This window comes from Podospora pseudoanserina, chromosome 1, assembly GCF_035222485.1.
Source record: "Podospora pseudoanserina strain CBS 124.78 chromosome 1, whole genome shotgun sequence".
Lineage (NCBI taxonomy): Eukaryota > Fungi > Ascomycota > Sordariomycetes > Sordariales > Podosporaceae > Podospora > Podospora pseudoanserina.
In genome coordinates, this window is record NC_085920.1 from 7,571,181 (window position 1) to 7,584,259 (window position 13,079).

Below are 13,079 nucleotides of genomic sequence, written 5' to 3' on the forward strand. Positions count from 1 at the left end.
TTCCTTTTTCGCTTTGAATCATACTTACTCCCGCTCTGAAGCAGACATGGGATAACAACAACTAGTTCAACATGCTTATGCCTTTATATCCACCACCCAAACAGTTTGCTGCTATACATATATATATATACATATATGCCCAGTCATCCACCCATAACATCCTTCCATTATCCTTTCAAACCAGCAAAACACAAATAACAAAGCTTATTCCCGAGAAGAAACGTCAAGAAATGCCCCCCTCTGATACCTTTCCCCCAGCCATAACCCCGGTTCCATCTGTCCGTTTCCCTAACCCTCAAGCAGGCCGGCAATAATTCGCCGGAAAGCTCCCCCTAACCCCCCTCAACTCCCCCACCCACCAATCTTGGTCCGTCTGCGTCTTGGTCACCACCTTGATCCGCTCCCCTTCGTCAAAACTCAGATCTCCCTGCCCCTGCCCAGCAAACGGGTACAGCGCCACAACCCACTGCTCCTGCACCAACGCGGGCTTCTTCGGCGGCGGTGGAGGAGGAGGCCGTTTCTTCACCACCAACCCCCCGTTGACCATAATACTTCCCACCGCTGGATTTGGCGAAACAGACCGCTCACGGGCCGGCTTTGAACGATCGATATTCGCTCCGCCGAGGTGAGACGCCGTGGTGAATTCTGTCGGGTTGGCCCACTCCGGCCGGCGGGAGCTGAAAGACGAAGGGGGTGTTTTTGCCGGGGATGGGGAGGGAGAGGGTGGTTTGAGGGCGTGAGATGATGGGATCCGCATGGGGCGGGGTTGGAGGCTGTTGCTGCTGCTGTTGGTGCTGGGGATGAGGCCAGAAGGCGTGCGCCTGTAGCCGTTTGAAGGTGGAGGTTGGGTGTAGCCGCCTTTGTGGCGGATGAAGCTGATGTGTTCGATTTGGGATTGGATGGGGCTGCAGGCGGCGTTCCAGACTGCAATCACGTCTTCCATTGGGGGTGCCGGCGAGGGGAAGTTGGAGTCCTCGCAGTAGTTGTGGAGGGTGGTGTAATAGAGGCCCAGAAGCCTGTTCTGGATGAGGACCAGAGCAGCGAGGAGGGGAGGGACGATGCTGAAGGTCGCCTCGACAATAGGGGGCAGCGTTTGGCGGAGGTGCTCATCTGCAATGTTGAACTCCTAGATGGGAATTAGTCATGAGAGATCCGAGAGCAACACTGGGCTCCGGGGCAGGCTCACATCAGCCACACGAGATAGCTCATCCTGATACTTTGCAAGAGATGCATCTTCCTTGGCGTTGCGTCCGGGTTTTCGTTGGAGCTTCAGCGTCTTGTCCTGGACCTTTTCGTAGTCCAGTCTCTTGTTCTCGCGCTTCTTGATCGTCTTGCGAATGGGGGTGATGTAGGACCGAGCATCCGTTGCCGGCCTCAGAATCCGTTCCTCAATGGCCACAATCTCTTGCAACAGTTCTGTCTTGAGGTCGCCATACGTTTCCTTCAAACGGAGAGTGCGTTCTAGCTGTAACTGAGGGGTCGGTGCTGCCTCACGGCCATGGCCATCCGTGGCTCCTACAATGGGATCATACAGGCCCTCGAACTCAACCACCATGTTGTGTTGCGAGTTGATCAGGGAATCCCACGAGTCTCTCCATGCACGAGCATTCTCAATCAGCTACTTCTAACATCAGTCATGACTGCATTGCCACCATCGCGGATTCGATCAGCTTACCGTAGCAAGAACCTTGTCTGCATCCTCATAATCCTTCAGGAGAACAGACACTTTGGCATTGTCTCCGGGGCCCTTGTTCAAGAGCTTGCCAAACTGTCTTTGCATTGACTGCATGATGGCGTTTCGACTTCACCACGGGGTGGATGCCTGGTGAGAATCCGAAAAAGGGGGAAACCAGGTTTTTGTTCGGCCGAGGGGCGTTCGTTTGGATTGGGGGAGGGGGTCTTCCTGTGCAACACGTAACTTACGCCACATATGCAGTAGCCATGTGTTTGTGGAAGGGGACAGGCTCAGATCCGGACACAGGAGGCTATCATGAGCCGTCGCCAGGCAGGATGAAAAGAGAAGGATGCAGAGAAAACCAGCAAAGGGGTCAAGGTAATTAATGTAATTTGAACTGGCCTGTTTGTCGGCTGTAGGGTCTCACAAGCCGCAGAAACGATGGGCAATGGCGCGAAGACTCATGTTCGTCCCAACACCACTTTTCGAGGCGCAGCTGTTGCGGAACGGGTCTGGCACCTGGTAAAAACAGGGCGAAGAGAGCAAAAACAGGCCCAAAAAGGTCAGTGATATGCGTTGATGAGCATTTTAGAAAAAGAGAAGGAGGGGGTTCCAGCCAACTTCCGACACACGATACGGAGTATTTTGCCCAGCACGCCCAGGCAACGAGCGGGAGGCTCCTGCACTGCAGTGGGCGAAACCCCCCAAGCAATGGTCCGATCCACTGGCGAGTTTTGTTGAAACAGGGCCAACGGGCAATGTCGACTTGTGTGTGAAGTCTTGCTTTTGCCCGCTGGCCAACCAATCATGGCTAGGAAAAGCCTAAATAGCGGATATCTGCACAGGCCTTGTGTAGGTTGGGTTGGGGTCACGTGAAGGCGCGCAGCAACGCGACCCCAATGTCCCCGCGCGCGTCAATCGATTCGGAGTCCAAAGGTGCTGCCTACCTGGCACTTTGCCGGAATCACCCTCTCAATCACCAGTCAAAGGCTATGTGGTAGTATCGACCATCTCGACATGCTTTTCGACAATGCCCGCCATCACTTCGTCGGGAGCCAGGCCAGAGCTCGCCGGCGGTGGGAGCAGCGCCCTGGTGTTGGAATTTCTCTGTCTCTTCACCCACGACTTGCAACGGAAACAAAAACGATGGCAAGATGGACGCCTCAAGTATCATACCTTCAACAAGCGGGTCATGGTGTACGATGACCGGGGAAACGCTGTGGGCGACATGCACTGGCAGCGAGACTGGGACTTTGACGAGGGCGAGGAAATCAAGCTGGATCGGGGAGGGGTCATTGTGCAGGTTCAGGAGTGTGTTGGACGTCAAAACCAGGATTTGACTGATCTGTTGGACAAAAGAGCAAAGGAAAAGGAGGAACGTCAAAGCCGTACGGCGACGAGGATGGCTCCTGCGGCCTTTGGACTACGCACGCCAGCAATTCCATCAAGGGTATATCCAGCTCAAATTGCCGGTCCCCGATCCCATCACAGGCGTCTTGACCAGGTTCTAACTCCGACGGGCCACCATGGACGAGCTCTCGTGCCGACTGAATCACCTTTTGAGCAGCGTCAGCGAGACCAGGAGACTCCTGATGCCAACAAGGAGACTCCCTTGGCGAAAAGGAGGAAACACGACGATATGCCCCCGAGCAAGCTAGGCTACGCCCAGAGTTTGTTTGGTGCTTCCCTCACTCTCTCGGCGGTACCCATGAGCTCAGCCCCTGTCCGGCGGCCTGCGGCATCAGCGACGCGGATGCATTCTGGCCCTGCGTCCTCCCAAGAAAATGATTCACCGGCGGGAGAGCCCGAAGAGCGGGAATGCCACCCGTCAAAGAGGAGAAAACGCGATGACATGCCGCCTAGTAAGATGGGGTATTCCCAGAGTCTGTTTGGCGCCACCCTCACTTTATCAGCTGTCCCTATGAGTTCTGCCCCGGCTCTCCGACGAACTACATCGGTGGCACGAGAGCATACAGAACCACCCTCCTCTCAAGAACATGGGCCACAGCCACAAGAACCGACCAGTGGGGTCCAGGAGATTCCAGTTAACCCTTCTGTACGAGCTGGTCTTTCACGGTCTACTGTAACAGCGCCTCTCTTGAAGACTCGTTTACCGCCCTTGGGAAGCGCCTCAAAACCTGCAGCAAAAAACGAGGCTGATAAGGCCGGCGCAAGACAGAGAGATGTTGCGGTTGAGTTTCCGGCGGAGGATACTCGCATGAATTCTGACCCCGGGGACAGTGATTTATCTGCGACGAGGAACCGAAACGCAGCGAAATATATCGACAGAGGTCAGATCCGTGGCCAGAACGTTGCACCAAAGCCGAAAAAGCCACCTCCGGTGCTAATTCTTGATCACGATGATGATGATGATGATGATGATGATGACGATGTGGAGGGCGGAGAGGATGACACGAATCTCAACGACAAGAACCAGGCGCCTACACAGGACAAAGATATTGGAGAGAGTCGCACGCTTCCCAGGAACATGCCCAAACAACGTTCCAAGAAGCCCACGACCAAGACGCCCTTCACAAATGCAGCCCCTGCCACGAAACAAGCGAAATCATCGATGAGCACAAGGAACAGCAAAACAAAAAAGGCCCAGGACACTGGCTCTAACCTTCCAGTCGAAGATGAAAGAGCACCTGAGGGTGTTGGACTTACTATGCCACCTGAAGGGCCAAGGCCACAGTTGCGTATCCAACCACGCCAGAAGCGTGGCCTGCTTGTGTTTAATGAGAAAGGAAACAAGTCCAAAAAGCCCAAAGTACGCCATGCTCAATCCCATGCCGAGTTGGAATACGATGGAGAGCCTTTTGTTCCAAATCCAGCGCCTATGACCATGTCAGAGAAGGACGATCTGTTTGCGTCCTTTGTCGATGCTCCACAAGAGGCACAGACAGTCCCCAAGCCCAAAACACCGCCTCTCCTGCAAGATGTACATAGCTTGGGAGCCAGACACGAGAGCCTGGCAAATTCTCAGGCCAGTAATGAGGATCAGCCATCAAACATTCGGGCCAATGATGACCCATCTCTGGACTCTAACAACACTTTCTCCGTTCCTCCCCCTGCCGCTTCAAAAACCAATATGATGGGAGCCAATGACGAGGGCACTGCAGGCCTTTACGACGCTGAGCGCTCAAGAAAGAGATCACCAGGTCAGCAAAGGACGGCCGATTTGGTCAAAGATACCACCCAGGATCGAGGGAGCACCATTCAACCTCCGGAGTTGCCGCGAGCCCCGACAGGACCGATCGCTGAACCGCAAACCAGCCTCAGGTATCTGCAAGACAAAATGACAGATGAAGAGGACGTCAGCGAGAGGCCTCGAGCTCGTCTACCCAGGAAAAAGGTGACATTGGCACTGGATGAAAGTGACAATGACAGCCTGCCAGCTCGCAAAACCAAGAAGCGAATGACAATGGCATTAGACGAAAGCGATGATGAAAGGCCAGCAAGCTGCCAGAGCACCAGCCGAGATATATCGGTATCAGAAGAGAGTGCCGGTGAGAAGAGGCCAATGCGCCGCAGTAACAGACGCACAGCGAAAGCATTTGTTGGAAGCGATGATGAACGCCCGCCTACACGTCAGACCAGGAGCAACACAACAGTAGCAGTTTCGGAAGAGAGCGACAGCGAGGAGCTTCCCCAAGTCCCTGTGGCTCCAAGGCTAGCCAGACTCAGAAAGAGTGTCAAAAGCAGGGAAGTCATTGGCTTCATACCGTCGAGTTCCCCCGTCATGGAGGTGGCTACCGTAGCAGAGCCTCGGCCAGCCCCTATTCCGACTTCTTTTCCAGCTCGTACCCCTGCTCCTCTGCCCTCTTCTTTGCCACCTCTTTCCCCATTTCCCGGTTTGATGGACACACCCCCAGGTCTAGAGGCCAACGATATGAGCTCTCTGGGCTATTCCAATGGCCCGAAGGCTCCCGCACCAGGAACAGGCATCCCCGAACCAGAGCCCGTGACTGTGCCAGTCGTACAAAGTCTACAAACCAGCAGGGTGTTGCCCCTTTTGCCCGCCTTCGAGTCAACAACAGACGTACCTTCGGCTGTTCGACGGGATAACTTGCAACCTACCATCACAAGCCGGGAAACACTGGTCACGGAGTCTGCCCAAGCTCCCACGCCAGCCCACCTCGAACAATCTATCTGCGATTTCCCAAGCGGCGAGCCCCCGCACCACCACCTCGCTTCTGCTCCGGGGGCAGATAAGGCTGGGCAGTCTGCAGTTGCTCATCAGCAGACCATGCCATCGCTCGACACGAGCTCGACTTCTGTATCGATGCGACCAGTTTCTGCCAAGGGACCGAATTTGATTGCAGAGGAAGCGGAGGGTGTCTCAAGGTCACACGAAGCCGTCAGTCATCAAGAGGTGCAGGAGAACCCAATTGCCGTCCCGCGGGATGTTGGGGTTTCTCTGGTTGCATCAAATAACCCCAACGGTCAAGCACTGCAGGGTCCACCTGCTGCTCCTACTAGACCGAAAATCGCAAACCCGGCCACTCGCGGCCGTAAGGCTGCCCTCAAGTCACACGCTGCTGGTCAAGTTCCCCAATCTATTCTACCGTTGGAGCCCGCCCCTGTACGGCTGACTGTGCGGCCACCTGAGACAGCACGGCCCGGAGCAGCCGCTGGCGGGCGCCCTAAATATAAGATGCAGCTACCGGGCTTTACCTCGGCGAAGGAGACAGCAAAGGACTCTGGGGTGGATGTAGGGCCTTGGAGCAGGGAGGCCCATGACCTCTTCGGGAGTGGCCGACCTTCTGAGGCTTAGGTTGCTGGTTTGCATACTAGGTCTATATTGAGGCTCCTGGAGTGTGCAGTGTATGTTTCTTAGAGTAAGCAGGCCGGCCGGTTGATGCTGAATGGATTCAGGGACGCCAAACCCTGCAGGCGGATGGAGGCCATATTAGGAGTCAAGTCGTTGTACTGTTTGCTCTGGGTACATGCTCACCGTGGCGCCGCTGCGTTCAATTTGCTGGTCTGATTCGGAGCTTTAGTACTACGTACGAACCTATGTCGAGATGAAGTATTTGTCAACAAAGCATGGGCGCATCTTTGCACCACACTGAGCTCAAATGTTGTACCCAAAACCACCACTGTATCCTGCCGCTGGGATGTGCACTTCACCCGTTGGAGCCGGCAGACAGACACGAGAAAATATACATGCGGTTACCAAATCTTGGGTAGGTAGTTGGACACAAGGTGAACCATCGCACCACGCTCGGGTAATAACTGCCACTACCAGGCACCACGCAAGGGGGCCAGTCAACCAGACGGGCGGTAATGCGCATCCCGGTTGCCTAGGGCCTGCTGTACAACACTGTAGTCTATCGAGTCAAAAGTCATCACGGTACATGTTTCAGCTCGCAGAGGCAAGGCTATTTTGGATGCTTCATGACCCACCCCATCAGAGTGGCAGCTCCCCAAACCAGCAGTTCATGTTTTTCGGCTACGATTCCCTCATCCGGGCCTTTCGACCGGACTAGCTGGGCTGACAAAGGCATGGATACCAGGTAAGGAGGCTATGGTGAGAGGAGGACCGCCGAAGCAGTATATTTGCCATCTACATCCATTTGCATGGGAAAGGCCCGTATGCCCTCCGACCTAGTCAAAACATACCCCTTCCATTGGATCAGATATATGGGGACTTTCTCGACACGCCGGCAGGAATCCCCACCCAACAATGTCACACAAGGGCCTCAGAGATCGGTTCCTCACTTTCTTTCCTACCCACTCAGTCCCCGGCAGTGGCTCGTGGTTACTCTTTGTGGGAATTTGCTCGGACAAACTAATGGACCACCCGGGCCTGTAACTCCTCCAAAACAGAACCCCGAGCTTTCTCCCCAACCGGATGCCGTCCCGTCTAGTTTCCATATTGCCATCCACATGACTCAGCCGCATGTGGTATCGAACGCACAATACGACGCGGATACGGTGGGAGAGGGGGGCTGTTCAGCAAACCCTTTCTGCCCCTTGCCAAGGAAGAGAGACAGGAGAAAGACACGACCAGTACGGCGTCTTTGCACTTGTGCCACGCCCTCACTGTCACCAGCTTGTCTCGTTGTAAAGGTCGAGTGACCATGATTCCACGCACCACCGCCACCACCACCACCACCACCACCACCACCACCACCACCAAGCATCACAACCGGCGGCAGATCACTTACAGACACGTTGCTGGCCGTTTTCTAGACCGGATCCACTCGCCCAAGGCACGTCTTGGAGGGAGAATAGAACCTGGGGAGACTACTACGACAATGTACAACGGCATACGTATATACCTAGACACGTATACTTTACACGACCGCAAGGCTTAACCCAACTACGGTACTCGCCTATTCTCATACACCTTTTCCTTGGGTATGATAGGTAGCTGGATCACCCATCAGCCGCACCTCAACAATTGAAGAAGGAAAGACATACGATCTATCCAGTTTCCAGTTTTGGTAGGCATTCTCTTGGGCCTTCCTTCCTCCCTTCCCCCCCCCCCACACACACAAATGGACGATGGCCACCTGCGAGCCAAGACAAAGCTCGTACAAAAATACAACATCAGAAGTTCAATTGGAGATTCTCATTGGGGCACGCAAAAAACAAAAAAAAAAAAAAAAGACCCGAATGGGAGGGCCGGACGGGGGCTGGGGCCCAATGAGAAATTGGAAACAACGAGGGAGAGCTTATGAAAGAATTCCATATTTTATTACAACCCGGAAAAATAAGGCCGAGCGAATGAGGTTGTAAAATGAGCAAGGTGGTACAAGGCACAGACAGAGGGGTGGGGGGATGGAGGAGGGAAGGGGTTTAGACAAAACAAAAACGGCTCAAAAGATATCGTTTCTTATGCATGCTGGGGAATTGCGGATGGGATGGGGGTAGGGGGGGAGGATAGGCAGCGCGTGGTGGTGTGGTAGCAGATGCGAGGGAATGACGAAGCAAAGTGACGGGAGAGAAGGGTGTGAGAGAAGGGTGTGAGAGAAGGGTGTGAGAGATGGGATGAACCAGACAGAACCAAGAACTTTGTTGGACGCACGTCGGAATCAAAATCTTTCTCTCAAACAACCTTGTAGGGCTGAATAGAAAGACGAGACCTGGTGAGTGGAGTGGTTCCACAGAATGGAGGTGTGGAACAGGGAAGAGGGAAAGCATCAGCGCTAGGCCGTGTGGGGATGAGAAGATGTTTGATGACTTCCTAGAAGGGCAGTTAGATCACAAGATGTTTGGGGATGGGAGTCGATTCGACCGGGCGAGAGGAACGGGGGGGATGTGATGGGATTACAAAGACTTACGATCGAGGGCTGTTACTGGAGTATCAGAAGATGGATGCGGTCTATCGTGGCATTCATTCTGAGAGGGGAAAACGTCGGGGAGCGAGCTGTGCGATGGTTGAACGAGAGTTGGAGGTTGAATGGAAATTCCATTTGAGTTTAGCGTTCCCGAACGCCACTTGGTTGTCGGCCGCCAATGGACACAGTGGACGGCAGCCTCGCCTTAGTGCAAAAACACGGCTGTCTACGCCTCTCCTAATTGCATTAGCCCAGTAGCACACTTACCTACACAGCACGAACAGAGTGCGGGGGCATCTCCCCCCATCTCCAGCTCCTGCTCACCACTCGTCAATTCCCGTCATTTGCCCGGCTCTCGTGGTGCGCGAACTACTCCCCACACAGAGCAGCCCGAAACACTCGTCCGCAACACCCAAAGAAGCACTTTCCATTGCGGGCCTGTCTGGCGGTGAAGAAGAAAGCCGTCATACGCTCTCACGGCTCCCTCCTCCACGTTCCGGCTCGCCGAGTCTCCGCACAATACAACGGCTACGCCTTTGGGAAGCAGTCGCTTTCAACGGTTTGGCCCGGGGGGATGATGCGGCGTTTCTGGTCTTGTGTTCCCAGTCAACCCCCCTCCCCCCTCCCCCGGCTCCCCCCCTGGCTTACGTGTTGGTTGGAGCTTCAGCTTGTCGCTCTTCCTGTTGGTCTCTAACCACCCTTGAACGCCGCACGTCTACCTTCACACACCCGGCTCGCCATGGCCCCCTGCCATTACCTAGCTGCTCCGAGTGAGCACAACGGATTGGAGGCGGGTTGGAATGGGTGTGGATGGTGGATTACCTGCGGTGTGGATTATGGTTTTGGGTTGCACTCACTCCATGTCACTAGACACCCCCATCTCCCACCTCGCCGCCCATCGCCCCGTCAGTCTGTCGGCTCTGGGGAACGTTCGTCTGCCATCACGTTTGTGAATCGGAAGGGGAAGGGGGGTGGTGAAGCCTCGCATGGGTGGGGGGAGGGGGTCATCGCTCGGACTCAACGGCGCCGTACACTACACATCTCTCAACCATCGAGAACAGCGGGAGGTACGTGATGGGAGTGCGCCATGCTTCCTTTTCTAGGCTGATCACACGAAAGCCCAGAGAAGTCTCATTGCTTGCTTGGTTTCGTCAACATCCTTGCTCGAGCATGGATGATATTTAGTTCCGTTAGGTCCCGACTGTTCGGGTCGCCTTCTTTTGTTCGGCATGTTGATCTCAGCGCGCTGTTGCCAGAGCAGAATCAGGCTGTGTGTGCCTTGGGGTGTGGTCTGCCTTGTCTCGCTGGCAGCTACAAGATTCACACCAGCCCGCCGCTTCTTTTTGACTCTTGCCTACCCCGGGATTTTTGTTTCTCTGCCCTCCACCATCTGTCTTTGGACCTTTGCAACTGGTTGCGGGGGTGGTGATCGATCCAACCTACAACGTTGTCGTCCGCTATTCTCAGTTGTTGCCCCTTTCTTTTGTCATACTATATCGATACAACTTTCCTCCTTTTGCTCGTTGGGTGCTACCTGATACCACAGCCTTGCCTCACCATTTTCACGCCCTCGGCTCGGAGCCCGTCACCTTGCCTGCTTCCCCGCCGACAGCTTTCTCGATGTCCCGGCCGCAAAAACGCAAGCTCGCCTCCGGCGTGTCTGAGCCTAGGCCGAAGCGATTCTCGTGGCGAGGCAAGGGTCCAGTCCCTCGACCTACCCCAAGCGAGGAGACCCAGGCGCTCTACGATATCTGGCAGCAGGCCGAGCGTGAAGTGAACCTGGCAGACCTGCGGAGGTTGAACGAGCCACCGACCTTTGTCGGCCATGACGAGTTTCTCCTCTCACCCTCGCAAGCAACTTCGAGATCTCGTTCTCCTTCCTGCGCCAGCACCACTCACTCGGTCACCAAGGCGATGAATGGTGTCGACCTCAACCAACAAGGATCGAAGTCCAAAAAGAAACGGGCCACGCGTACCAAACCGCTGAGCAAGCCTGCCAAGGCCAAAGCAGCGTTCATACGAAAGCTGGGAGCTTGTGAGGACTGCAGGAAACGACGTGTCGGGGTAAGATTGCTCCACCTTTGTCTGCGTCACTTGGATTGCCTCTAACCTGGCCTTGCAGTGCACTCGCGAACACTGGGATCTTCATCTCTTCGAGGAAGCATGGAGGGTCAAATACGGACCGTTGCCCGAGGAGGAGGATATCAAGCCTACTCCGCTACCCGAATTAGGCGTGGAATATTTCAAGACCGAGTTCCAACTCACCCGGATTCTAACCCCCGAGGTCGCCACCGAACCACCGCCTCCAGACCCGAGCAACCGGTACCAGGCTCGGTTTAGTGAACTGGATGACCTTGCCGGTGTCGGAGGGCAGGTCGTCTCCGCTGCTGGCGCGCCGCTGGGACCGGTCGATGAGGAGATTGACATTGACAATATGCTGCAGACATTGCAGCATGAGGACCACGAGGAGCCGCCGCTCATCCCTGTCGAGTTTACCGACTTCTTTGACACCGACTTCGATCTGGACTTTGGCGGCGCCGACATTTTTCAACCAGCCCCCGAGACGAGCTTCAACCCCGAGCCCGCAGACGATACCTGGCTTGGATACACAGATTATCAGTGTGTGCCTGTAGGTAAACAGACCTACAACTTGGTCGGACAGCTGCAGTTTGAATGTCTCGGAGCCTCTGCCGCCGAGCATGACGGTGTGGAATTCCCTTGTGCGCAACGCTTCAACACGTTAGACTTGCTCATCGAGCACTTCTACAGCGCGCATTATGTCTTTGAGAATCACGAGGAGAGAGGAAGGTGCCTGAGCTGCTTGCTCGACTGGGATCTTACCAGCGCCGAGGAGTTAACCGAGCCTTGCAAGCAGTGTGGCCAGGACCGGCACGAGAAGTGGTACTGGGGATTCATCAGCAAGGGCACACCGCCGAGCTTGACTTCGGGGACCACGTCCGTGAGGGTCGCCAGTCAAGACGGATATGGCTACGGGATGCAGCAGGGAGGGTCGCCGTTTGGGAACCAGTCGACCAATCTCTACGGCCACGGCAGCGGGGGTGGGTATGACTTTGGTGGAGGATTCCTCTTTGGGGACTATGGGGACGGGCGCAATCAGTACTACAAGGCGGCCCAGCACCTGACGAAGCAGCCGTACAAACCCACGATCAACAGAGGCAGCAAAGCGATGCCGGCTTTTGGGTCTCATCCGGCTTACTCTATCTTCGTTGGATTCTCCCTTCTTTCGGTCATCGCCACACGCCTGTATTTGGCCGTCGGAGCTCCCTATCAGCCAGCCTCTTCATTGACGGTGTCGAGCCCAAGTTGGTGGGCGGCTTTCGTCCCAGAGTTGTCGGTTGCTTGCATCGCTGCCGGGTTGGTAGCGATGTGGCTGTTTCGACATGTTGTTCAGTATCGGGAGGATTCGGTATGTCCTTGCCCCTTCTTGTCTCTGGTTGCCGTGATGATTGCTAATGTAAATGACAGTTGTATGCTGCCCTGAGTATAACCAGAGCGGAGGCTCTTGAGGGTTCCGTGAGAGCTGCAGTTGCTGCTTAAAAGACTTTGGGCGCGTTTTTCTTCTGTCTGGGCTTTACACGGTAGATTACTATGACGCAAGTCAGAATTTTTGGTTTTGGGTTTTGGATACCTCTCCCACGCTTCTTGTGTTTCCTATCCCCTTCCTTTCCTTTACTCGACACATGGTGACTCGAGTGTCGGGCGGTGGTTTCGATACTTTCGGCCATTTCTTTTGTTCCTAATTCTCGTTGCAATGTTTCTTTCCATGTACTGGCTTCTTAATGTCATGGAACCATCGGAGGACAACTGCCGGTTTTGGAGGAGGAAAATGTGTATTCAGCGAACATTGGGTGGAATACTGCTTTTTGTACTGTCGAGTCATTGGTGATGAGGTAGGTAATGAGGTGATGAGGTGATGAGGTGATGATGAGGTGACGAGTTGCCGAGACGCTTCCGACTTGTTTTTCTTGGAGAACACATGGAGTATGACGGGCGAGATGACTTTACCACCTACCCTTATATATACCTCTTTCTTCTCAACCTTTTGTCGGCGCCTACACGGATGTTTCCAATTCTACCTCGCATTTCTGCTCCTA

At 54.7% G+C, this 13,079-nt stretch overlaps 3 protein-coding genes across 3 annotated transcripts; 2 read left to right on the top strand and 1 right to left on the bottom strand.

Moving 5' to 3' along the window:
* Positions 1-295: 295 nt before the first annotated feature.
* QC764_121130 (uncharacterized protein) lies at positions 296-2,538 on the bottom strand (the record flags this gene model as incomplete). The annotated part of the gene is made up of 3 exons (XM_062943372.1): positions 1,676-2,538; positions 1,187-1,618; positions 296-1,126 (listed from the first exon to the last, which is right to left on the bottom strand). The coding sequence occupies exons 1-3, from the start codon at positions 1,787-1,789 to the stop codon at positions 296-298; spliced, it is 1,377 nt and encodes a 458-aa protein (XP_062806464.1). The 5' UTR covers positions 1,790-2,538.
* Positions 2,539-2,705: 167 nt separating this feature from the next.
* QC764_121140 (uncharacterized protein) lies at positions 2,706-6,452 on the top strand (the record flags this gene model as incomplete). The annotated part of the gene is made up of 1 exon (XM_062943373.1): positions 2,706-6,452. One exon carries the CDS (start codon positions 2,706-2,708, stop codon positions 6,450-6,452), a length of 3,747 nt encoding a protein of 1,248 aa, XP_062806465.1.
* A 3,024-nt stretch (positions 6,453-9,476) lies between these two features.
* QC764_121150 (uncharacterized protein) lies at positions 9,477-13,079 on the top strand. Its single transcript, XM_062943374.1, has 4 exons — positions 9,477-9,555; positions 9,632-11,028; positions 11,087-12,391; positions 12,451-13,079. The coding sequence occupies exons 2-4, from the start codon at positions 10,585-10,587 to the stop codon at positions 12,520-12,522; spliced, it is 1,821 nt and encodes a 606-aa protein (XP_062806466.1). The 5' UTR covers positions 9,477-9,555; positions 9,632-10,584; the 3' UTR covers positions 12,523-13,079.

What these genes read in the sequence shown, in the direction of transcription:
- QC764_121150 (XM_062943374.1), top strand. Translation starts at nt 10,585, where the DNA reads ATGTCCCGGCCGCAAAAACGCAAGCTCGCCTCCGGCGTGTCTGAGCCT. An exon ending in GCAGGAAACGACGTGTCGGG is followed by an intron (nt 11,029 to 11,086) that starts GTAAGATTGCTC and finishes CTGGCCTTGCAG; the next exon opens with TGCACTCGCGAACACTGGGA. An exon ending in TTCAGTATCGGGAGGATTCG is followed by an intron (nt 12,392 to 12,450) that starts GTATGTCCTTGC and finishes TGTAAATGACAG; the next exon opens with TTGTATGCTGCCCTGAGTAT.